The sequence below is a fragment of the Dasypus novemcinctus genome, chromosome 22 (genome assembly GCF_030445035.2).
Source record: "Dasypus novemcinctus isolate mDasNov1 chromosome 22, mDasNov1.1.hap2, whole genome shotgun sequence".
Taxonomy (NCBI): Eukaryota; Metazoa; Chordata; class Mammalia; order Cingulata; family Dasypodidae; genus Dasypus; species Dasypus novemcinctus.
The window spans coordinates 28,931,758-28,959,312 of NC_080694.1; the positions used below are offsets into that span (position 1 = coordinate 28,931,758).

Here is a 27,555-nt window from a genome sequence, read left to right on the forward strand (position 1 = left end):
CTTAGCCAGCAAGCCTTGGGTTTTCATTGTCTCCTCAGGCACCTTATGGCCTGCTCTGTCTCTCTTCCCATGGCACCCCCTCTTCTGTCTGTGCCCACACCCCCCCTTCTAAAGACACCAGCCATCCTGGACTAAGGGTCCACCCACTGCAGTCAGCCTCATTCAATTTAAATGATTCTGCTTGCAATAACGCTTTTGCAAAAAGTTCGTGTTCCCAGGTACCCAGGATTAGGACTTCAAGGTATCTTTTTGGGGTACACAGCTCAACCCATAACGTGGAACACAGATTCCCTTGGAAAGGAAGTTAATGATGTATAAAATAATCCCACAAAATGCCTCCTTCCTCTTTTCCTAGCCACCCACAATTAGTGGTGCCCAGGTAAGTCCCCAGTTCTGGTCAACTCTCGCTGGAGTACTAGTGGGAGGCCTCTTGAGTCTCATGAGTTTCACTTCACACACAGAAGCGTAGTTTCCAGTTGAAGCAACCATGGCCCTCAGCCTGCCCCCCGGGATGTCTCTTGAATCTGAGGTACCCCTCTGCCTGGCTTCTAGTGTGTGGAAGGACTGGATGGAGGAAGGGGACTTCCGGGGCCATCTGACAAGGTACCTGTCTCTGCTGGCCATTAAAACAGGAGGGGGGTGGAACAGAAGGGATCCCGACCTTCTCCCAACACACACCTCATCTGTTTTCTTCCTGTGAGCAATAGCTTTTGAACAAATATAAATAGTTTCACTTATTAAGTGGAGTTTACATTTTGAGTCTATGGTACCTATGATACTGCCAGTGACTTGATGGCCATCGTGAGATAATAGTAAAAAAGCCAGGACTCTTTGTGTGTGAAGTTGTTCAATGCTTCTTTATTGAGAGAATATAAAATTCATCTGGATTTTCAGAATAACAAAGAGAGTTCATGCTACACTGTTTTGTTTGTACCTTTGAGGAGTCCCTTTCCACAGCACCCTAAGGTGGACTGTAGACTGCATCTCGATGGGGTGCCACTGATGGAAGGTACCACTGAGGACTGCACAGTGGGGCTTGTGGCTTCTGAAGCCCAAATGGGGTGGAAAAGCAGAGCAGAACCCCTGCACCCTGTGGGCCATGCCCAAGAGGGAGAAGGGCAGAGTGAGCCTGAAGACTCCGTGTCTCCTTCCTGAATTTGGCAGTCTGATAAGTGGCCCCACCTTCCGCTGACTGAACAAGGGCCGGAGAGGGGACCTGAGGTAGGAAGTGACCTGGGCTCTGCCCCTTGGAGGGAAATCAGGAATGAGACATAAGCATGCCTTTCTATATGACAGGGTTGGCAAACTAAGACCTGGCCCCTGTCTGTTTTGACAAAGTTTTATTAGAACACAGCCACACCCATTCATTTCTCTATCATCTCTGTCTAGGATGTTGGGGTTGAGTGATAGCGACAGAGCCCTCAGGGCCAGGAGAGTTCCCACCTGGCCCTCCACAGACAAAGTCGCTGACTCCTGCTGGAATGCTTTACTGCCCCCTAGAATATGGGAATTGTCTTTAGAATACTTTCATTCAAATGGGATTTTGTATTTAAAGCATTTCAGGGCAGTTTTGATTAGCTGAGGTTACAGGCAAATTCAAATCCTGGAGCTTTGTACATGCCAAAAGGAAATGATGCAACCGAAATAAATATGAATTAAAATCTAAAGAAAAGAGCCTTAAAAGCAACAAGAACAGCAAAAGGCATTTCAAAGTCTATTTGAACCAATGTTCACACCATAATATTGGGATTATGGTATCTGATCAGCTCCAGGGCTCCAGGAGCAGTTCCTCTGACCTTGGGATCATTGGTCATAAAGAGGGTGAATTCTGTACTACAGGTTTGCTGAAGGACCAAACTGCCCCAAAATTCACTGCAAGTTATTTCAGGCCCTACCAAAGCTGATCAGATTACTTCCTAAGTCAATTTCCTTGGAGCACAGTTAACAGTAGTCAGTGTGTTGGTTAGCAGCCCTGGGTGAGGAGCCCCAAGTGGAAGTATCAGCTCTATGGTGACTAGTGGTGGAGCCTTCACAAGTCACAGCCTCTCTGTCTCACTTTGCCATTCTAGGACAGATCAAACAGAACTGACCTCATGGACCACTTATGAGAATGAATGTAATTAGCATGCATACAGTGGCTCAGAGTAAGCCCTGGGGCGGTGGAGCTCTAATTATTGTTTTGTTTTTATTTTTTTATTTTTAATTATCTTTTTTTAAAGTTAATAGATCACACAAAACATTACATTAAAAAACATAAGAGGTTCCCATATACCCCACTCCCCACCACCCACCCCAATCATTTTTTAGTTATATTTTTTGAAGATACATAGATCACAAAAAATGTTACATTCAAAAAATATACGAGGTTCCCATATATCCCCACCCCCCTCACTCCACACCTCCCACATCAACGACCTCTTTCATTAGTGTGGCACATTCTTTCTATCTGGTGAATACAGTTTGGAGCACTGCTGCACCCCATAGACTAATTAGTTTTGGCTAGTGATGGTCAGTGCCCTTTGCTAAGGATTGCGTCCACACGGCCAAGCCTTTCCTTCCTGATCTGGTCATTGTCAGAGATGCACATGCTAGAAACTTCAACCTGGGGGCTTAAATGAGTGGTTCTGGGGCATTGTTAGACCAGCCCTGACAAACTGAGACAGTGGCTAAAAGTAAAGATAGACTTCCCATGCCAAGGGGTGTGTGTGTGTGTGTGTCTGTCTGTCTGTCTGTATGTTTATGTGGCAGGTAGGCTCTTCTCAGTCCAGTCTCAGGAGCCCAGCTGGAGGAAGGGCCACCACTCAGGCTGTTTTCTTTTCAGTGTGAAGTCTCTGGAGCTGCTGGCCATGGGTGCTTACATGCTTCTGCCTGAAGAGTCGCACATGGCTCCTTGGTCACATGCAAGCACTTAACAGAGGAGCAGGGATTGTTACTTCTTTGGGTAGCCAGGAGTGGAGGAGAATTGACTATTGGTGCCCTCTACTACTCAGCTGATCCTGAAGAGCCCTCTGGGGTTGGGTCTCTGGCTCCACTTTCCACTGCTGGGAAACCCTTGCTTCTCCTACCAAGTGCCCTTTCTCAGCCAGCAGCTCTACCTGCAGGAGGAAGATCTCCTCTGCTGTCACCTCTCCTTCCTACCCCCAGCCCCACCGACCTCAGCAACCCTCCTTCTGTGTCGCCCTCCACTTTGTTCACACCTCAGCTGTTTCCTGAGGGAAAACTGATGGTAGACAGCAAGGGCCAAACCAGTATCAGGAAACACTGAATTTCAACAATACTCAAAACACAAAAGGGCCAAATGAACATCCAGAGAGAAAGGTAAATGGGGTTTGTTTTGCTTTGTGTTTTAAAAGCAACACCCTGTGTGAAACAAGAAATCTCTTGAGAATGGTAATAATGAAATACCAATAAACCCAGAAGCTCCATTGTGTGGTAGCATCTAAATCTGGATCAGTTTTATTAATGACATTCTGCTTCAATCCATAAAATAGTGAAAGAAAAAAAAAGAAGAAAGAAGAAAAATTGATGAAACAAATCAAGGAAAAGCAGATTATTCAGTTTGATTAGTTGTTGGAAATGGATAGCCATGTTACTAACCTAGGTTGGCTGGTGATGAATAATTATTTTCTTTATTTTTCGGTGATTGAAAAATTCATTTTGTTCTGCAAAAGTTCTGAGTATATGAAATCCCCACAAAGAAAAGCTGTCTAAGATTCTGATAACATCCACCAACATTGCTAAGGAAGATTATTCTGAGCTATGATAGGCTTGGGAGGCAGGCATTGCTGCTTACTCATCCTTACTTTAAAGAGAGTTTTAGGACTGATTAGAAGGAGAAGAAATGGGCATTTTTCTGTCATGTTGCATATCAAACTCTATTATGCTGGTTTTCTCCAACTTAGGGAACAAAATAAAGTGCCATTTGCTCTCACATTCAGTGTAGTGTGATTGCATGTTCTGTTCTTGAGTTCATTCCTCCCCTTTAGGATCTTCCTCTCAGAATGAGATCCTTAGGGACTTACTCAGTTCACAAGGGTCAGAGGAAAGCATAAGTGGGCCTTTTCCATGAGGCTCTTCCCTTTCCCTGTTCCCCTGCTGTTAGCGCTGCCCTCTGCTGGCTGACCTGCTGCCCTATCCACTTTGGCACCAGGCTTTCAGGTGTGAGAGAGGAAGGTGCCTCCCACCTCTCCACCAGGTGTCTGGAGGCCTGGTCTATGTGTTGGACCCTGTGGCTCTTCTCCAGCCACACATGTGTTTCACTGGTGGGCTGGTCAGGAGGAACTTAAGCCACAGAATGACCAGGAGCCCAGCTTCCTTCAAAGTCCTTAATTTACTGGGCATATGGAGGTGGTGTGAGTGATGGGGAGCATGTTATCTTTCTTTCTTGCCAGCTGGCCTCAAGTGGGCTGGGCAGTAACTCTGAACCTCAGAGGGGAGGGTCTGGATTCCAGAACTTGCCCTGACAGGAGACCAAGTTCCTCCTTTGGAGAATTGACCTTCTATCATCCCAGGAGAGTGGGTGGGGTGCTTGGGCTTCCTTGGGTTCCTGAAGGGCCTTCTGGTCTAGGGGCTTACCTACAAAGTTTCCTTCAAGAGGACATAACACTGCCAGCAAGAGGTGACTCTCGGCCAATCAACATCCTATGTTATGTATGTTAAAGATAATGTGATCTCTCCATGGTGTATTATATATTTTAAAGTGTTGGATTTTATTTGATTTAATTCAAATATCTTTAATTTTTATATAGTGTAGCCATTGATATTGTTTATGAATTCCAAACATAGATATTGGATTATGTTTGTAAACTGGTCTCTTCCTGTGGGCATAATAGATTATATTAACTTCAGAGGTTTCACTTTTACTTTATTAAATTATGATCAGGGGTTCAAATGGCCCATATCAGTAGGACATTGAGTCTTCACTCCCTTGGTGGGCAGGTACTCACTGAGAAAAAGACATGGCAAAGAAGTAGTTAGAGTTTTGATGCTGGAACCTGGGGAAGTAAACACACAGGAGAAGAACACAGAGGAATAGAGATGGCTCCATAGACCTGGCAGAGGCCTGGGGAGAGAACCTGATGGTCTACAGCTGACCTTGTGGAGACACCAGAGCAGCCAAGCCCATAAAGAAACAAGCCCCAGACAGAGAGACAAGCTTTATGCCAGCCTACAGCTGAGACCAGAAGAAGCTGGGACCATGGAGTCTGAAGAAGGCTGAATCCTCACAGAGACCAGCAGTCTTCTTGCTCCAACATGTGGCAACAGACTTTGGTGAGGAAAGTAACTTACACTTTATGGCCTTGTGACTGTAAGCTTCTACCCAAAATAAGCCCCCTTTGTCAATGCCAACATATTTCTGCTACTTTGCGTCAGTACCCCTTTTGTTGACTAATGCATATAGTCAAAGTGGTTGTTATTTTCTTTGTGATTTCTCCCCATTGCTTTGATGATTAGAAAGCCCTTAGAGCTGTTTTTTCACTTACCTTTTAAAACCCATCCAGAATTTTCTTTTGTCTACAATGAAGTGGGAAGATACAAGTTTATTTTTAACCCAAAGAGCTATCCAATTTTCACAGTACCAAACCCTGAAAACTTTATCACTGGCCATGGTTTGGGCTTCTTGTTAACCTAGGAGTGTAGGAGCCATACTGGAGGTGATACTTTCCACAGAAGTGAAGGCCACAGTGGACCAGGGCACCCTGTGCCCACACCAGAAGTGGACAAGCTTGAGGGCCACAGTGGGAGGAAGCTCAGGTGTGGTGAGCTTGTTCTGGCCAGTATGGTGTGGGAGCAGGAGCCCTGAGCCCATGCTGTGGGTTTTCTGTCCTTCCCATCCTGTAAAGTGACTTGGAGCACAGGCACACCAGGATTTCCAGCAGCTGTTTGACAAGTTCGTTTAGTATGGCACCCCTGGAATTCTCAAGAACTTTAAGACAATATTAAGGATTGCCTTGTTGGACTTAGCAATGTGGCTGTGGACAACAACCAGGCTGACTTATCCTCAAACCTCTCCCAGAATAACCAGGTGTCTTGCACAGGATGGAAGGTGTGTGAAGCGTTTGTAGAGGCTCAATTGAAGCTGCTTTCATCCAGTCTGAGTTCCTGGAGTCAGTGAGCTTGGGGGTTCCTGGGATTTCCATCATACTCTGTATATGTGCTGCATTCTCTTCACTGTACTTTCTGTCTTGTGCCTTGCTGTTGGTAGAAATGCTTCCTAGTGTTACCACCCAGAGGAAAAAAGTAATGCAAAAACAAACTTAGGCAACCTGGCATTAGGTTCTAGACCTGATACTCCCCAAATCCAGTAAGACCAAGTGTCTGAGTTCACTGTTGGGAGGATCTAAGCAGTCAGATTGATATACATGGCTAACCAGGGGAGGATTAAAGAACAACTAGCATGTGCATTTCTTCATCTTTTATTAGATAATGAGGCAGATGTACTCTCCCTTTAAGAACAAGCTGGGAGGAACAAACGGAGATATTAAAAGATGATAGGTGATGGGTGGGGCAAGATGGCATCTGAGTGAATGTACTTCATAATTGCTCCTGCAAAAGACCGGCTGAGTAGGGTTGGAATCTTGCTGCAGTGGGTTGTTTTGGGGACTTGCAAGGCAGGAGGTGTTTGGACATCGATTTGGAGAGACTGCAACAGAAATCATGCTTGCTAAAGGTAGAATTGTAGGTTTCTAGCACTGAGGTCAGAAGTGGAGAGGTGGGACTCTTCCCCCTAAGGCGTTCCCTGAACTGTCAGTAGTGTGGTGGCATTCCCAAGCCCTGTGTTCCCCAGAAGCATGGTCCCCAGATCCATGACCCCTAAGCCACCACAGCTGACGTTCCACAGACCCACATACCCCAAGTCTGCAATCTCCCAGACTTCCCACTCCCAAATCCAGCACTCCTTGTGGTAAGGGAATACACTAGCCCTTCAGTTTTGGACTGACTCTGTGACTTGGAGGGTTTGTTGGAAGGTGCAGAGGGGCCAAGTGAGTGCGGGTTCAATTTTCAGGTCCCGTGCCCCCATTTTTTTTTTTTTTTTTTGAGCTTGGAGGAGCATACCAGCTGGCTTGGGGAAAGCTGGGGAAGAAAGAAGAGGTGAATCTGCTTAGAAAGCCCAATTTACCTAAAACTGCTGAGATAGAAAACTTGGTCTGGGAGAAGGTGGAGTCAGAAAATCAACTAGCCCTGCTGTAGCACACCTAAGGGAGATAGACTCTAAGATGTGTTTTGAAAACTTCCATTAGGATATTTGGGGTTCCTGGTGAGGTGTGGGCACTCTCTTTGGAAATTAAGAGACATTGTTTTCTCTGGTGATTTGGTTCACCAAGGACCAAGTTGAATCTCCTACTGGACACCTCACACAGCTTCCCTGCTGCCCTGGGAGAGAGGGAAGTGAGAAAGGGAGAAAGGGGAAAGGTCAGACTCCTAAGCATTTTATTTAAATGTAAAGAGGATTCCTTGCTTGAAACTTTGGTCTTCTTTGTTGTTTTATTTTCTGGTTTACCCTTCCTCTTTATCCCCCCATAGCCCTTTCTTCCTCCTCCTCCTCCTCCACCTCCTCCTCCTCCTCCTCCACCTCCTCCTCCTCCTCCTCCACCTCCTCCTCCTCCTCCTCCACCTCCTCCTTCTCCTCCTCCACCTCTTCTTCTTCTTCTTCTTCTTCTTCTTCTTCTTCTTCTTCTTCCCCCTTTTGCTTGCATTTCCACCCCCTTTTTCCCTTTTTTCTTTCTCTTCTTTTTTATATTTTTTATATTAAGTGTGGCAGGGAGTGATTCATATTTGCTGTATTTCCACATCCTCGATTTCCTCTTTCCTGTGTGTACTGATTTTGGCTACCAATGCTAACCCTTTTCCTCTACATCTTTCTATCCTCCATCATTTCGTGTTTCTCTTACATTCCACTGCACTTAATTTAGCCCCCAATTTTTATTTCTAATACCTTTGTACTGTTTTCTGTCTTTTATTCACTCTCTATATTATTGTCCTTTCCTTTCTCTTTCCCACTTTACTGACCACACTGGTCTTTTAATTCATACTATATTCCTCACCATATTCAGTTTACTGTCTGATTATAGATATTCCATTTTTCTTACTGTTATAACTCTACACAGCTTACATGAGTCTAATAGCCATTCTCCTAGATCTCACATGGTTCTTCTGCTAACATTTACTGTCAATACTACTATTATACTTTTTTCTTTTCTTACTTGTTTTGCTTTCCCCTGCCCTAATATTTTCTTTCAAGTGAACTTAGCCAACAACAAGGAAATAGAATAAGAAGAACAAAGTGGCAAAGAGAAAACTTAACACACATGCAAAAACAACAACTAATTAAACCGTGAGACTAGACAAAGAAGTTAATCAACCCAACCAGATAAAATGATGACCAGACAGCAACAAAAACCTACAAACCAAACCAATAATCAGGAAAACATGACCCAATCCAAAGAACAAACTAAAAACTAGGAAAAAGAGCAGAACATCAAACAAGTAAATAAAGCTCTCAAAACATTTAATAGGGGCCAATTTAATGAGGTGAGGGAAGAGAATATGAAGAAAACACTTGGAGAGCATACAGAAGAAATTGCAATCATGCAAAAAAAGACAACGGATATGATGGAGAGGAACAGCACAATCCAAGAAATCAAAAATACACCCTCAGCAAATAACAGCAGATTTGAAGAGGGAGAGGAACTAGTGATGTGGAAGACAGTACATCTGAAATCAAACAGATAGTAGAATTGATAGATAAAAAGAGAGAAAAAATTCAACAGGGACTTTGGGACCTGAATGACAATGCAAAATGCAAAAAACATATGCATTATAGGCATCCCAGAAAAAGAAGAGAAGGAAAAGGGAACAGAAGGGGTGTTGGAGGAAATAATGGATAAAAACTTCCCACACCTAGTGAGGGAGATGAACATCCACATCCAGGAAGCACAATGCACCCTAAATAGCATAAATCCCAACAGGCCTACCCAAAGACATAAACTTGTCAAATTATCCAATGCTCAAGAGAAAGAGAAAATTTTAAAGGCAGCAAGAGAAAAGAGAACCATCACATACAAAGTAGACTTCATAAGGTTAAGTGCTGATTTCTCATCTGAAACCAAGGAGGCAAGAAGGAAGTGGTATGACAAAGTCAAGATACTAAAAGAAAAAAACAAATTCCTAAGAAGAATATTCTATACAGCTAAACTAACAAAAAATATGGTAGAAAGTTCAAATATTCACAGATAAACAGAAATTAATAGAGTATGCCAACAAGAATCCTGCCCTTCAAGAAATACTAAAGGGAGTTCTATAGGAGGAAAGAAAAACACAGGAGAGACAGAGTTGGAGGAGAGTGTAAGAACAGCTAAAAAGACAAAAAAAGTAAAAACCAAACAAAATATAACAAACACAAATCCAAAGAAAATATGGCTAATATAAATAATTCCTTGAAAGTGATAACACTGAATGTCAATGGATTAAACTCACCTGTCAAGAGACTCAGACTGGAAGATTGGATAAGAAAGTATGATGCATATATATGTTGTCTACATGAAAAACATCTTAGACCCAGGGATTCAAGGAGGTTGAAAGTGAATGGCTGGAAAACAATCTTACAGGCAAATAATAACCAAGAAAAGGGCAGGAGTAACTATGTTAATATCATACAAAATAGACTTTAAATGCAAAACAATTATGAGAGACAAATATGGACACTACATATTAGTGAAAGGGATAATCATTCAAAAAGAAAGAACAGTTATAAACATTTATGCTTCTAACAAGGGTGCCTCCGAATATGTGAGGCAAACACTGGAGAAACTAAGGGAAGGAAGGAATAGATGTCTCTACAATTATAGTGGGGGACTAATATGCCACTATCACCTTTGGACAGAACATCTCAAAGAGAATCAATAAAGAAACAAAGACTTTGAACAACATATTAGAGGAACTGAACCTAATAAACATATACAGAACATTATACCCAAATAAAGCAAAATATACATTCTTCCCAAGCACACATGGATCATTCTCCAGGACAGACCACAGGCTAGGTTGCAAAGAAAGTCTCAATGAATTCAGAAAGTTTGAAATCATACAAAATAATTTCTCTGACTGCAGAGGAATGAAGCAGGAAATCTGCAATAGTCAGAGACCCAGATGTGGCAACAAGATATGGAAGTTAAATAACACAGTTTTAGAAAAACAGTGGGTCAAGGAGGAAATCTCAAAGAGAAATCAATAACTGCCTTGAAACAAATGAAAATGATAACACACATATCAACACTTATGGGATGCAGCAAAAGTAGTACTGAGAAGGCAATTTATAGTCATAAATTAACACATGATAAAAGAAAACTAAAATTGAAGAACTAACTGCACAGTCAGAGGAATTATTAAAAAACAACAACAAACTAAACCCAAAGAAAGAAGAAAGAAATAACAAAGAGCACAACTAAATGAAAAAAAATAAGAAAGCACTTGAAAAAAATAAACAAAACCAAGAGCCAGTTCAATAAGATTGACAATAAAATTGTCAATAAAATTGACAAACCCTTAGCTGGACTAACAAAGAAAAAAAGAGAAAAGAGGCAAATACAGAAAGTAAGAAATGAGAAAGGGGATATCACCACTGACCCACAGAAAAAAAGACTATCGTAAGAGGATACTTTGAAAAACTATATTCCAACAAGAGGGACAATTTAGAGAAAATAGACAAATTCCAAGAAACACATAAGCAACCTACATTGATGAAAGAGGAAATAAAAAATCTCAACAAACCAATCACAAGTAAATTATAGAATCAGTCATTTAAAACCTCCCAACTAAGAGTAGCCCTTGGCCAGATGATTTCACAGGTGAATTCTACCAAACTTTCCATAAAGAACTAACACCAATCTTGCTGAAACTTCCAAAAAATTGAAACCAAAGAACATTGCATAACTCATACTATGATGCCAACATTACCCTAATACCAAAGCCAAACAAAGACACCACAGGAAAGGAAAATTACAGACCAATCTCTCTAATGAACATAGATGTGGAAATCCTCAACAAAATACTAATCATATTCAACAGCACATTAAATTAATTATACACCATGACCAGGTGGAATTCATTCCTGGTATGCAAGGATGGTTCAACATAAGAAAATACATTAATGTAAAAACCACATAAACAGATTGAAGGAAAAAATCACATGATCATATCTATAGATGCAGAAAAAGCATTTCACAAAATACTGCACTATTTCTTAATAAAAACACTGCAAAAGATTGGAGTAGAGGGAAGCTTTCAGAACATGATAAAAGATATATATGAAAAACCCCCAGTTAACATGATTTACAATTTTGGAATCTGAAAATCTTTCCTCCATGATGAGGAACAAGACAAGGATGCCCATTATCACCCCTTCTATTTAATATTTTGTTAGAAGTACTTGCCTGAGCATTGAGGCAAGAACCAGACATAAAAGGCATTCAAATTGGAAAGAAAGAAGTCAAAATTTCACTATTTGCAGATGATCTGATCCTATACATAGAAAATCCAAAGAAGTCTACAACAAAGCTTCTAGAACATAAAAAAGAGTTCAATAATGTTACAGGTTATAAGATCAATGCGCAAAAATCAGTAGCATGTCTGTACACCAATAATGGAAAATCTGAGGAGGCAATCAAGAAAAAAAATACCATTTACAATCGTAAATTAAAAAATCAAATACCTAGGAATAAATTTAACTAAAGATATAAAAAAATTTATATGTAGAAAACTACACAACACTGTTTAAGGAAATCAAAGAAGACTTAAATAAATGGAAGAATACTCCCTGTTCATGGATAGGAAGGCTAATTATTATGATGTCTATCCTACCAAAACTGATCTACACATTCAATGCAATCCCAATAAACATCAACACAGCATTCTTTAATGAACTAGAAAAACTAGCTATGAAATTTATTTGGAAAGTAAAGAGGCCACGAATATCCAAAGACATATTGAAAAAGAAAAATGAAATTGGAGGAATCATACTACCTGACTCCAAAACATAACACACTAGTAAAAACATCATGGTATTGGCACAAGGAGAGACACACTGATCAATGGAACCAATTTGAATGTTCTCATATAGAGCCTTATAGATACAGTCATATGATATTCACAAGGCCACCAAACCCACTGAAAGAGGATTACCAACTCATGCCTTATACAAAAATCAACTCAAGATGGATCAAAGACCTAAATATAAGAGCCAAGACCATAAGGACCTTAGAAAGCAATGTAGAGAAACATCTACAGGATCTTGTAATAGGAAATGTATTCATGAACTTCACACCCAAAACACGAGCAGCAAAAGAACAAATAGATAAATGAGACTTCTTCAAAATTTAAGCCTTTTGTACCTCAAAGGACTTTGTCAAGAAAATGAAAAGAGAGCCTACCCAATGGGAAAAAATATTTGGTAACCATATATCTGATAGGAGACTAATATCCTTCAAATATAAAGAACTCCTATATCTCAAAAATAAAAAGACAACCCACCCATCTTAAAAAGTGTCAAGACTTAAACAGACACTTCTCCAAATAAGAAATACAAATGGCTAAAAACCACATGAAAAATACTCAAAATCACTAGATGTTAGGGAAATGCAAATCAAAATTACAGTGAGATACCATCTTACTCCCATGAGACTGGCAGCTATCAAAAACACAGAAGACTACAAGTGTGGGAGAGGATGTGGAGAAATGGAAACACTCAGCCATTGCTGGTGGAAATGCAGAAGGATCCAGCCATTCTGGAGGACAGTTTGGCGGTTTCTCAAAAAACTAGCTATAGTTTTGCCATATGACTCAGAAATTCCACTGCTGGGTATATACCCAGTAGAACTGAAAATGAGGACACAAACTGATATATGCACACCAATGTTCATAGCAGCATTGTTCACTATTGCCAAAAGTTGGAATCAACTCAAATGCCCATCAACAAATGAATGGATAAATAAAATGTGGTATAGACATGCAATGGAATACTACAGCTTTCAGAACAAATACACTACAAACACACGTGATAACATGGATGAATCTTGAGAATCTTATGTTGAGTGAAGCAACCCAAGCATTGAAGGACAAATACTACATGACCTCAATGATATGAAATAAGTAAACAAAGCTGCCTCAGAGAGATAGAGACTGGATGATAGGCCTAAAGGAAATTGGGGGGGTAGAGGAAGGATGTAAGCTGACACCTACATGGGTGAAATCTATGATAAGGTGGAGGTATTTGAAAGAAATTGGGGGGAGAGTGGGACAACACATGAACATAGGAGATTGTCAGTTATTTTGGTTGAGAGTATAATGCTGAGAAAACTTTTTCAAGATATAATAAGGAAGGTTACCTCTTTAAGATGCTTAAAGGGGAGTATCTGATGCAGGACAGGCTTTGAGGGAGTGTGTGAGTGCTCATTCTGCCATAGTGGGTTATATCATTGGATAGAGACACATATAATGAGAGAGAAGGTATACCCACATCCTGGGGGGACTGATGCCCTCAAATAGAGGGAATTGTATCTCTCAAGAGAAATGGTGGTTCCCAGGGCACTAGGGCAGTTGAGCATGTCAAGCCCTCCACACTATTGCAAGTATTTCTGAACATGGTCCTTCAAGCTGTGAAGGTTGACTGTCACTGTGGACCCTGAGGGGAGGGGAAAGAGATATTGAATAGATGGAATCAATGTAACTGTGTGGGCAATAGAAGTGTTCCACTAGATTACACAAGGATGGGTATAAGACTTGTTAAATTACACCAAAAATGTATAGGGGCTGATAGGCTAAAATGTAAATTGTAAAGTAAAACATAAGATAACTAAAAATTTAGAAAATTGTATAGTCTAAAATATAAACCACAATGTGAACCGAAATGTTACCTTGTTTGAAAGCTATTGTTTTAGTATCTGTACATCAGTTTCAGTAAATATAATATGAACATGTAAAAAAAATTATTGCTGTGGAAGGGAAAAGGGTTCTCTGTTGGATATGTTGGAGTACTGTATATTGTATATATGAATTACTGTACTCTCAAACTTTTGTGAAGACAAGCTTAATAATTAGGGAAAAAAAGAAAAAAACATAGACACGAGAAAAAGACAGAAGAAGTTGCCTTGACAATTTGCATACAAGGCAACACTTATTGCAGTGATGGAAGACAAAGCATCAAAAACAAAGCTTTAGCTTTGTTTGGGGAATGGGAGGAAGAGATGAGATGTGGAGGCGTTTTCGGGACGTGGAGTTGTCCTGAATAGTGCTTCACGGACAATTACGGGACATTGTAGATCCCCCCAGGGCCCACTGGATGGAGCCGGGGAGAATGTGGGCTATGATGTGGACGATTGACTAGGGGTGCAGTGATGTTCAGAGATGTACTTACTGGGTGCAATGGATGTCTCACGATGATGGGAGAGAGTGTTGCTGTGGGGGGAGTGGGGGTGCGGGCGGTGGGGTTGATTGGGACCTCGTATTTTTTAATGTAATTCGTAAAAATAAATAATTTTAATTAAAAAAAAAAGCTTTTGCATTTTTAAATTTTTTTATTCCCCAATTTATTTTTACCTTAATTTTTCTTAATTAACATGTATTCTATATCTAACCTTTAAACTCATCACTATATTCCATTTTACTATTAATGGAACCTGGCAATATATTGGGCTTCATTTTTGAAGAAGTTTTGGATCACAGAGAGGCTCAACAATGGCAGGGGAGGAATACTGGTGTGGGATGTTATGGACAGGGGACACACGGTTGGAAGGGAGTTCTACAGGGCATATATCCAGGGTACATAAAAATGTTTGAATATTTTCATAGTGGTTACAATTAAAAACAACTGAGGGAGTGCTGAGTTCCTAGCCAGGGGAGCCCTATCACAGTCCCTAAAGGAACAGCAACAATCCCCCAAGTACAACAGCAAAGACCAAAAAAGAAGGAAGGTCCAACAATAAGCCCTTGATACTAATGACTATGCTTGTGAGCCTGTGCACCTGAAATAAGAACAAGGTCTAGAACTCCACGGTGCCTAGGAGTTACCTCCTGAGAGCCTCTGTGTTGCTCAAATGTGGCCAGTCTCAAAGCCAAACTCAGAATGTAAATGTGTTGCCTTCCCCCCAGGGTGAGACATGACTCCTGGGGATGAGCCTCCCTGGCACCGAAGGATTACTACCAAGAACCAGCTAATGATGTAAAAAGAAAATGACCTTAAATAAAAGGGTCAACTCGGATCAACAGAATATCTCAGTCTACATATAATACCAGGTGTTAAAAATGCTTTTGACATGAATAAAAGGGGGAAGTGGAAAGGACAAATGACTTTATATGGCTGTGAGTCTCCAAAAAGAGCCAGGAGGTTATCAGAGGGGTTGCCCTTATGCACTCCTCAGCAGAGTCCCAGAGACAGATAAAGTAGATACAACCCCAGGTATTGGTTCTTCTGAGGGCTACAGAGATCCGTAGGTTCTATGGTAATGGCAGATGGAGTTCAGTGCCATGTCAGTTGGCCCTACTTTGGAATTTGTGTTTCTGTTTGATGGAGCTGGACTCAGATGTGGTCTTTGTCTACAAGCCTCTCCTGTTGCTTTTACTGGATCTGTAGTTGGTGCTAGGTTTTAGTGTATAACCTGGGGACCTGACTCTCTGGACTGACCATCTGATAGCCAGGCCCTGAGCCTCAACAGACTTGCAACCCCTACACTCTGGTTTATTGGACTTACCCCACTCAGGTAACATGGAGGTGAAGAAGGTCAACCACCACACCAGGGAGCCAAGAGTGCCTACAACTGAAAGCAGGAGAACTGCATCCAGCATCCATGTGGAATCTAAGCCCTCTCGATATAGATGTGCAGTGGACACAATCATTCTAAGGTACAAAGGATGGAGGAATAGAGTATGGATTAGAGTGTACTTACTGATATTCTATTCATGAACTATTGTGATTAGTAATCAAAGAAAATGTGGCATTGGTGTGGAGAAAGTGGCCATTGATGGCAGCTGGTGGTAGGGAGTGGGAGGAGATGAGATGTGGGGGCATTTTTGGGACTTGGAATTGTCCTGGATGGTGCTGCAGGGACAGTTACCAGACATTGTATGTCCTCCCATGGCCCACTAGGTGGAATGTGGGAGAGTGTGGTCTATGATGTGGACCATTGCCCATGAGGTGCAGCAGTGCTCAGAGATGCATTCACCAAATGCAATGAATGTCTCATGATGATGGAGGATATTGTTGTTATGGGGGGAGGAGTGGGGTGAGGGGAGTGGGGGGTATATGGGGACCTCATTTCCCTAATGTATAATTTTAAAAATTAAGACAAAATAGAAAAAAGAAAAAAATGATAATTTTTATAAATTTTTTTTAAGGTTTTGCCTTTCTTCACTCTAATAGGTGTTGTCCTGTATATATAGTGGCAAGGCAATCTCTTCCATTTCTTCCTCAGTGTCTCACCTTTTTTATTTTTCATTATGTCTTCAAAATTTTAAGGTCACAGTAAAGTCGTACACAGAATATAGGTATCTCCCATGTACCCAACATCCTCCCTTTTCCTCACCAATGATGTTTTTACATGTGAATGTTACATTTGCTACAACTGATGTAAAAATATCAAAACATAACTACCAACCATTTTAGACCGTACACTTTTATAAATTTTTGTTGAAATTTATCATGGCCTGTATCCATCATTGCAAGATCATACAGAACACTTCCATTGACCACCAATTACCCCCTCTTCCATCTATTCTATCTTTCTCTCTCCCTCTCCTTGGGGCCCACATTGGCAACCAAGCTTCACTGTTTGAAGGACAAGATTCATAGATACTTGCAACAATGCTGAGGGTTTGACACACTGGTCTGTCCTTTCCCTTTAGGAGGCACCCTTGCTCTTGAGAGACACCCTCCCCTCTATTCGAGAACACTGATGTGTCCTCTCCATTATCGGTGTACAATTCCTGCTCATTGTATTGGTCTACACCCATGAATATAACACCCTGGGTCAGACGGTCCATGGAATTGTGGGTATGTTGGGGGTAGAAAAGGTGAACACGGGGGATTGGTGGGTACGTGGTTGAAAGAATAATATTGAGAAAACACTTTAGACAATATAATACGGAAGGGTTACTGGTTTAGGATATTGGATGGTGGACATCTGGCACAAGGTGCACCAGGGGCAGGCTTCTAAAGAGTGTGTGAGTGCTCATTTTTTAGCTTTTTAAAACTGTGAACAGTTTGTGAGGAAACACAGTACCTTTGTCTTCTCTTCATTCCCAGAATGTATTTTAGGATTTGCCATATAGTATTGCTGAATAAATATTGTTGAATGACTGAGAAACCGAATGGTTGTGTGTGTGTTGAACAGATATTGCTAATTATGGGGGAGAAAGGAGAAGCAGTGAGACAAGAGGAAATTCTCTTGTGAGTGGGTGTCTCCATTCATGACAGCCAACTCCAGAGGAGAAAAATTGGAAATAAGATAGTTTAGTGTATTCAGAATCTTTCTCCAAAAATAGCAAGAGGAAAATCACTATGGGAAACCTGACAATACTCGAGCCCACTGCTTGATAGGGGTGACCTCCTCCTGAAAGGTAGGTGTCCACAGGCATAAGAGATGAACATGGAGCTCCAAAGCTGTCACAAGGGACTAAACTGGAAGAAACTTGCATTGTGCTTTCCTTTCTTATCTCCAGAGAAATAATTATCTCAGGGAGTATTGAGACAAAAGAATACTTCATTAATGTGTTTCATGGGAATGGAATCCCTAATTGTTCAGATACTCTATGTGCTTCTCCTTCACTATATCAAAGAAATACAATAAGTCTTCTACAGATCTCATGACTCATTCCATCTCACTTCTCTTCTTGGGAGCAGAGCCTCCAACTTCTTTCATCATTCAAGGAAGAACCTGCATTGATGAACTTAGACCCTGCCTTGATAACTTCAGAGTGAGTTACAGAATCGTCACAGGTACTGGGGGAATATATTTTTGGCTCCATGGACACCTTTTATTGGTAGAAGCTTTAAGGAAATCAACAGATTACGATTATAGAGAAAGCTTAAAACACAAAGTCTGTCTTATTAAAAAGCCTGAGTGGAAATAGCAGATAAACTAAGATAGATTTTTTTCCAATCTGTCTCCTCTGATCTCTCACTCTTGGGTCTTCCCTTTCTCAGAAGCATTGTTTCCTTGTTTCACTCATTCTTCTTTCTCTACAATTTTAGAAATCATCTGTTTAACTGCATTCATTTATTTTTTTTTCTTTTAGTCATTCAATATATGTGGCTCTGGAATTCTGGTGAAGTGGATCAAAAATTAAAGACTCATCCTGTGGAGGTTAGTGAAGGCATCACAAGGGAGATTTTAATTGTAATAAGAATTGAAGGAGGATTTAGAGTAATTTCAGGAGGAAAAAAGGATAGAAGTACACCAAGAAGAAATGACATTAACACAAATATGGAGTCAATATAATCATAAGTTGTGGTGAGGTTTTAAAAATAGTTCTTTTTTAAAAAGAAATCAACTTTATTGGTACATATTAATAAAGCATACAATTCCTCTGATGCGTAAAATTCGTTGTATTTGCCATAATGACATAATTGTGCATTCATTACTTCAGTCATTATTAGAGTATGTTCACTGAGAGGTAAAGGTTTTCCTTGTATGTTTTTATAAATGGCCTATAAGATTTTTTAAGCAAAATTTTTTATGGTCTTCTTTTTTAAAGATACATAGATCACACTAAATTTTACATTAAAAAATATGAGGTTCCCATATACCCCACTCCCCAAATACCCAATCCTCACACTTTAACAACCTCTTTCATCAGTTGGCACATTCCTTTTATTTGATGAATACATTTTGGAGCATTGCTACGAAGCTTAGATTATAGTTTACATGGTAGTTTACACTCTCTCCCAGTCCGTCCAGTGTGTTATGGTAGGATATATAATATCCTGCATCTGTTCCTGTGATATCATTCAGGACAACTCCAAGTCCCAAAAAAGCAACCCTATCACAGCCTCTTCTTCCCTATCCCTGCACTCAACAACTCCAATGGTCACTGTCTCTTAAACAGGGACACAATTTCTTCCATTGCTAGAGTCACAATAAGTCTATAGTAGAATACCATTGAATCCACTCTAATTCTTATTTTATTCCTCTATCCTGAGGATCTTGGGATGGTGATGACCACTCCACCTCTAAATTGAGAGGGGCCTTAGATCCCTCATATCTGATGAATGGAATTCTGCTTGCAGTTGTAGACTCTCTCTGTTCCCTGGTGTGGTGGTTGACCAACATTTTGTTTGCTTTCAGATTTGGAGATTACAAATATAGCTGCTGTAAACATTCATGTGTGGACTTTTGTGTGGACTCCAATTTTCATATCACATATATGTATACCTAAAAACAAAACTGCTGGATTGTATGGTAAGACAATGTTTAGTTTTACAAGAAACTGCTAAACTGTCTTCTGGCAGAACCATTTTGTATTCTCACTAGCAGAGAATGAAAGATGTATTGCTCCACATACTCAACAGCAATTGGTATTCGCAGTTTTAAGTTTTTATCTCTTCTAATAAGCATGTGATCATATATCATTATGGTCATAGTCTTCCAATTCCCTAATGACAAATGATGTTTAATTTTTAAAAGATTTTAATTTATTTATTTATTCATTTATTTATTTAAATTTTTAAAATTTTAAAGTAGATTTAGATTACATAAATGTTACATAACATGTAGATTACATAACATATAGAGGGGCCACATATGCCCCACCTCTTCTCCCTCCCACTCTTTCCCATAGTAACAACATCTTTCATTAGTATAGTACATTTGCTACAATTGATGAACACATAAAGAAACAATGCTACTAACCGTGGACTATAGTTTATATTGTAGTTAACAGCCTTTCCTGCACAATTTTAGGTAATGACAAAACACATACGGCCTGTATCCATCATTGCAAGGTCATGCAGAACAATCCCAATGTCCTGAAAATGCCCTGATATTACACCTATTCTGCCTGCTCCCTCCTCTCAGAATCTCTGGTGGCCATGGCCTTTATATCAATGATAAACATTCTTCAATTGCTAGAATAATAAATCTATAATAGAAAAATAATGTCTACTTTAGTCCATTGTTGATTCCCCAATCTTGAGGATTTTGTGACGGTGATGCCCACTGTTTCTAATTGAGAGCAGGCTTAGATCCCTTGGGGTATTTGGGTGGAACTGTTGTTTAGAGTTGCAGACATTCTTTGCTCCTTGGGATAGGTGTTGTTCATTATCATCTCCTTATTTGTTGTGCTGCATAGGTCCAATGAACTGGAGAGTAAGAGTTGAAACTCTGCTTAGATTAAAGGTTCAACTGGCACATGAACAGACCAAAAATATAAGGCTCTGACTCATGTATTTAACAAGGATAGTACCAATGCATGGCTTTATGTAAATAACATGTAGAGAAGAACCACATGTTGGGAATCTACAAATGAGTCTAACTCTTTTATATTGGGGAACATAAATTCAAAAGTAAGTCCTACTGACAGGGTGCCAAATTCCTGAGAGTCTCTGCACTATTTGTAGTGTCTAGATATCTCTAGAACCATCAGGATCCCTGCTGTATGAGGCACTGTTTACTATAACAGTTAGTGAGATTCTGCTGAGACCAGCATAAGCATAACCTCTGGAATGACCTCCAAACTCACTTTGAAATCTCTTAGTCATAAAATCTCATCTGCACTGAATATTTCCCCTTTTTAGTCAAGGTCTTTTTCAGATGCATTGCTAGTTGGCAATTCATAGTAATACCTAGGTGCCAGTGAAGTTGAATTTCTTTTTATATTTTGTGTTTTGTACTTGTATTTTGAATTTCTTCCTAGGTTAGGATTCTGTTCATACCTTTTGCAGATTTTTAAATTCAGCATTTGCTTTCTTATTTTGTAGTGTTAATATTAATTTCTACATTTGTATACAAATCATTTATCAGATGTTTTGTGTTTTTCCAAATCTGTATGTTTTCTTACAACCCCTTATCAATGTCTTTCACAGAGCAGATATTTTACATTTGAATAAAAACTGACTTATAAATTTTAATCTCTCATGAAACATGCTTCCATTGCTATATCTAAAAACTCATTTCCATCCTATGGGTCCTTTGATTTTCTTCACATTTCACTCTAGCACTTTTGCAATGCATTTTACTTTGAAGTGGTATGATTCATTTTGATTTAATTTTTGTGAAATGAATTCAATCAGTGTTAAGTACCTTTTTTGTTTGGCATGAGTGCATCCTGTTGTTACCAGATTCTAAGTTCTTGGCTATGCTGCAGAGGTGAATTTCTAGAGCACGCCAGGTGAGTTAGGCCAGTAATTTATTCAGGTAAGGAGGGAAGAGAATTGGGAGAAAATAACAGAGCAGGGTCCCAGGTAGTGAGGAAGGGGCTGAAAAGGGATGAAGAGGGCTAATTTACAAGCTACAATTTCCCATTATAGATTATAAATCCCTAGGGTAACGTGCATGGCCACATGGCAGAGGAAAAATGATGAAAGCGACATGCAGAGGGCAAGACACACCTTAGGCAAAAAGCTAGGCAAGAGCAAGCTCAAGCCTCACGGTTTGCTTTTTTTTTTTTTTTTTTTTTTTTCTTGCATGAGTGTGGTTTCTTTTTTTTTTTTTTTTTTTTCTTGCATGAGTGTGGTTTCTGTTTTTGTTTTTTGTTTTTTTTTTTAATTTTTTATTTTTTATTGACTTTGTAATAATATTACATTAAAAATATATATGTGAGGTCCCATTCAACCCCACCCCCCCACCCCCCCTCTCCCCCCCCCAACAACACTCGTTCCCATCATCATGACACATCCATTGGATTTGGTAAGTACATCTTTGGGCACCTCTGCACCTCATATACATTGGTTCACATCATGGCCCATACTCTCCTCTATTCCATCATGTAGGCCCTGTGAGGATTTACAATGTCCGGTGATTACCTCTGAAGCACCATCCAGGGCAGCTCCATGTCCCGAAGACGCCTCCACCTCTCATCTCTTCCTGCCTTTCCCCATACCCTTTGTCCATTATGTCCACTTTTCCCAATCCAATGCCACCTCTTCTATGTGGACACTGGATTGGTTGTGTCACGGTTTGCTTTTAAACTGCTAATTATCCCACCGCTTTGCTAATGGCAGGGGAGGGGGTTTCAGTTGTTTGCTCTTTGGATTGATTACCCTGCCCATCAATTCTTTAGTGAGGACACAATGATAAAGTTCCCAGGTAACATCCGAGCTTTTCCATATTCTCAGGAAGGAGTCTTTGTTCTGGGTAGCAGAATCCTAGGGGTGAGATTTCTCCAGCAGCCATCATTAGGGGGTTTTGATGTCCATGTGGCCTCTGTCAGGTTCCAGATCCATCTATTCCCTATCTCACTAGCCTGCTTCACTACTGTTCCAACACCACTTCTTGAAAATATCGTACTTTCTACACTGAATTACCCTAGTCCTCTCTGAAACATCAGTGGAACCGATTTGTGTGGGATCATTTGTCCATTTCACCAAAAGGATTTTTTTAAATTATTGTGTTTTTATAATAACTGTTACAACCAAATAACATGGTTCCTACAACTTTGTTCTTCTTTTCTGTTTTGTCACAGGGTAGAAAGAAAACTGGTCATAATGTTTGCTGCTTAAAATAAAGTCTGAGAGAATTTATCATAGAAATTATTGCCTTAGCAAACTGTATTCCATTATGGCCAAGAGTTTCTAGGCATCACAACTATCAAAGAGAAGCAGGAACATATGTTTTCCCTGACATTTTCAGAAAAGGGTACTAGATCTCTATAAAATCCATAAAAATATTAACTTAATGTAATTACAATACAAACAGTACCATTTATTATATTTTTCTGATTACGGCTTGAGGCTAAATTGCATTGTTTTGAATATCTCCTCCAGGAAATTTATCATCCACATGGAAACAGAAAACCAAACATATGTTTTAAAATTCATCCTCCTGGGACTCTCAGAAGATACAGAGGTGCAGTCCCTCCTCTTTGGGATGTTCCTGTCCATGTACCTGGTCACCTTCACTGGCAACCTGCTCATCATCCTGGCTGTCATCTTGGACTCCCATCTCCACACACCCATGTACTTCTTCCTCTCCAACCTGTCTTTTACTGATATCTGTTTCACCTCCACAACAGTACCAAAGATGCTGCTGAACATCCACACAGGCAACAAGATCATAACTTTTGAAAACTGTCTCACCCAGATGTATTTTTTCATGCTTTTTGGACAATTAGATAACTCCTTCTTGACTGCAATGGCCTATGACCGTTTCGTGGCCATCTGTCACCCCCTGCACTACACAGTCATCATGAACCCCTGGCACTGTGGCCTCCTACTGCTGGCATTCTGGTTATTGAGTGTTTTGGACTCTCTTTTGCATAACTTAATGGTTTTGCAATTGTCTTTTTGTACAGAGATGGAAATGCCCCACTTTTTCTGTGAACTTAATCAGGTAGTCAGACATGCTTGTTCTGAAACCTTCCTCAATGACCTTGTGATGTATTTTGCAGGTGGACTTCTGGGGGTTATACCACTCACTGGGATCTTTTTCTCTTACTATAAAATTATATCCTCAATTATGAGAATCTCAACAGCTCGTGGTAAATATAAAGCATTTTCTAATTGTGGGTCTCACCTTTCAGTAGTGACCTTGTTTTATGGTATAGGTCTTGGAGTGTATCTTAGCTCTGCTGCTACCCAAAACTCAAGGGCAAATGCAATAGCCTCAGTGATGTACACGGCAGTCACTCCCATGTTGAACCCCTTTATATACAGTCTTAGAAACAAGGACATAAAGCAGGCCTTTAAAAAGCTGGGAAACATTCTGTCTATAAAAGGATACTTTGTCTCAAGTTTACAAAAGTGCTCATGATTAACAGAGATCAAACACTAGAAGATTCTTTTTTTGAAAATGAAATATTTTGTTGTCTTTTTTTGAAGATACATAGATAATGCAAAATGTAACATTAAAAATATGAGGTTCCCATATATACCACTCCCCACCCCACCCCCACTCCTCTTACACCAACAACTTCTGGTTGTGTGGATTATCATTTGCATTGTAGTTTACACTTTCCCACAGTCCATTCAATGGCTTATGGCATGATATGTAATGTCCTTCATCTATCCCTACTATATCATTCAGGGCAACTTCAAGTCCTGAAAATGCCTCCATATCACACATCTTCCCTCTCCCAGCACTCAGCAACTCCCATGGCCACTGTCTCCAGACAGACTAGTGTGTCAAATCCTCAGCATTGTTGCAAGTATCTGTGAATCTTATGCTCCAAGCAGTGAAGCTTGGTTGTCACTGTGGGTCCCAAGGGGTGGGGGAGAGAGGAGTAGAATAGATGGAAGAGGGGACAACTGGGGGCAGTGGGAGTGTTCCACAAGATCATGCAGTGATGGATATAGGCCTTGTTAAATTTCACCAAAAAATTAAATGTAAACCATAATACAACCAAATTTTTATAAAATTGTACAATCTAAATTATAAACCATAATGTAAACCATAGTGAAACCATGGTTTGTATCTATGTTTCAATATCTGTGCATCAGCTATAGCAAATATATGCACATTAAAAAGATAATTGCATGGGAAGAGAGAAAAGTGTTTGATGTTGGCATATCAGATTCCCCTATATTGTATATGTGACTTTATTGTGATCTAAAACTTTTTTGAAGACATAATAATTTTTTTAAACAAAGGATGAAGACCCTGAGAAAAGAATGGGAGAGATAGCTTTTCTATTGTACATACATAGCAACACCTATTACAGTGATAAAAGGAAAGCAAAATGTCAAATATATTTTATGATATTTTGCATTTTAATACCCAGATTTATTTTTTACTTTATTTTAGTTTTTCTTAAATATATATAGAATAAAAATATTCTATTTTTAATCTTTAAACCTATCACTACTATTTCATTTTCCTATTAATTGAGTTTAGAAATATACCCGTGTGGAGCTGGCCCACATGCAGTGCTGATGCATGCAAGGAGTGCCCTGCCATGCAGGGGTGTCCCCCACATAGGGGAACCCCACACGCAAGGAGTGTGCCTCATAAGGAGAGCCGCCCAGCACAAAAGAAAGTGCAGCCTGCCCAAGAATGGCGCCGCCTACACTTCCCGTGCCACTGATGACAACGGAAGTGGACAAAGAAACAAGATGCAGCAAATAGACACAGAGAACAGACAATGGGGGCAGAAGGGTGGAATTAAATAAATAAATAAATCTTTTTAAAAAAAGAAATATATTAGCATACAGTTTTGAAGAAGTTTTGGATCAGAGAGTGGTTCAACAATTGCAGGGCAGGAGCACTGGTGTGGGATGTCATTGATGGGGGATGCATGAGTAGGAGGTATTTCCTCAGGACATTCATACAGCGTATATAAATATATTTTGTATATTAATTGTCATAGTAGGTAGAGAATGACATGAAAACTGAGGAAGTGCTGAGTTCCTATTCTGGGAAACTGTTGCACTCCCCAATTGAGGAGCAACTATTCCCCAAGTGCAAGAACAAAGACCAGTGAAGAAGGATGGTCCAATGATGGGCCCTTGATACTGATGACTATGCTTATGAGCCTGTATGCTTGAAATTTCAACTAGATCTAGAGCTGCAAGGTGCCTAAGAGTAACCTCCTGAGAGCCTCCATGTTGCTCAAATGTGACCACTCCTTAGGTCAACTCAACATTACCTTCCCTCCAGCATGGGACATATCCCCTGGGTTGAGAATCCCTGATGCTGAGGAATTACTACCAAGCACGAGCTGGTGATACAATTAGAAAAATACCTTGAATAAAAAGGGGAAATGGGAAAGACAAATGAGTTTATATGGCTAAGAGACTTCAAAATGAGTCAGGAGGTCATCAGATGAATTGGGCTTATGCATCTTTCAGCAGAATCTCAGAGACAGCCTAAGTAGATACTACCCCAGGTAGTGGTTCTCCTGAGGACTACAGAGACACCTCATTCCTATGGTCATGGCAGATGGCTCTGGAGTTCTGTGCCTTGCCAGTAGGCCCTAATTTGGAATTTGTACTCTGAAGTGTGATGGAGTTGGACTCAGATGTGATCTTTCTACATATACCTCTCTGTCACTTTTACTTGACCTGTTGTTGGTGCTGGGGTTGTTGTATGGTCAGGAGACTTGAATGAGCCTCAGCAGAATTGCAACACCTGCTCTCCAATTCATTGTATTTGCCAGTGTCAGCTAACAGGGAGGTGAGGATGGTCAACCACCATACCAGGGAACCGAGAAAGTCTACAAGTGCAAGCAGGAGAATTCCACCCATCAGCCATGTGGGATCTAAGCCAACTTTCAATTTAGAGGTGGAGTGGGCATCACCATCCCAGGGTACACAAGGTGGAGGAATAAAATATGGATTAGAGGAGACCTTAATCTAGGTACTTTGTAAGTGTATAAAGAGATAATCTTGCATTTGCTTAATAAAAACTTACATTTGTTTGATTTTGGTATATCACGGATTCCTATTTCTTTTGTATTATTTTACATCATGTGTTGCCTCATTGTATTCCTGGATTCAGGATTGAAGATAGAAACTGCTGCCTGGATTTTCAGCAGTAAAATATTTCATTCAGTTTATTCTGTATATATAAAATTATAGCAGGTGCTGGAGGGATGAAAGTGTATTGCAGTCACTCCCAGATGAAAGAAACTGCTTGTGTTTTATGGTGTTAGTGAAAAATAAGCTCTCCTAGCAAAGGCTCTGTACCAGCTACCAAAGCTTGTTCATTAGTTCCTGAAAGGTCACATCCTGAACTGGCGATGTCATCTGACTGCTTTATAGTAATCCACATTCCATCTCCAATATGTGACTTTCTCCTGCACCTTCAAAATCATAATTCAAGTGAGTTGTAATCAACAACACAATCCCTGATTCTTCAAACAATGCTGGTTCCAATAATTTCTATCATTCTTCAGGGACATAAATTTGCCCTTTAAAAAATATTTCTATATTGAAGGATATTATCTGGAAATTTCTTTCAGCACTCCATAGGACAATAGTCCTCATTTATGGGTCATAAAAAGCTAATATGTGTTTTTCTGCATTTCCTACTATATCTTATTCTAATATTAAACCCAGATATTAGGACATAATTTCAGACATTTATGTAGGCTTACTGTTTTCTTCTGGGTAGACTAAGGTGAATGCTTCATTCATCAACTGATTTCCTTGCCATCACTACAAATGGCAAACCAGAGTGGCATTTTGGAGGTAATGATTTCTCTGAGCTAATGGTCATATTTGAAGATGTTAATAATTGCTTACATATTTGTATTCACTTCAAATTCTTCGGCAAAGCTGTGAATTCATTTTCACTTGTAATTTATTGACACACAGGTTCAGTCTCTCATGTGAGTCATACACTTATCAGAACTGAAATTTTCAGGAAAAGATATTTCATTCATGCAGTTTTATAAAATGTCTATGTTTTGATTACA

General features: G+C 40.0%; 1 protein-coding gene across 1 annotated transcript; it reads left to right on the top strand.

The window, feature by feature from the left end:
• Positions 1-264: 264 nt before the first annotated feature.
• LOC131275226 (olfactory receptor 7C1-like) lies at positions 265-23,906 on the top strand (the record flags this gene model as incomplete). Its single annotated transcript, XM_071211088.1, has 6 exons — positions 265-603; positions 15,753-15,894; positions 17,849-17,986; positions 18,286-18,353; positions 19,335-19,448; positions 22,970-23,906. A coding segment is annotated over exon 6 (921 nt), but the record flags the coding sequence as incomplete, so codon positions are not given.
• Positions 23,907-27,555: the final 3,649 nt, after the last annotated feature.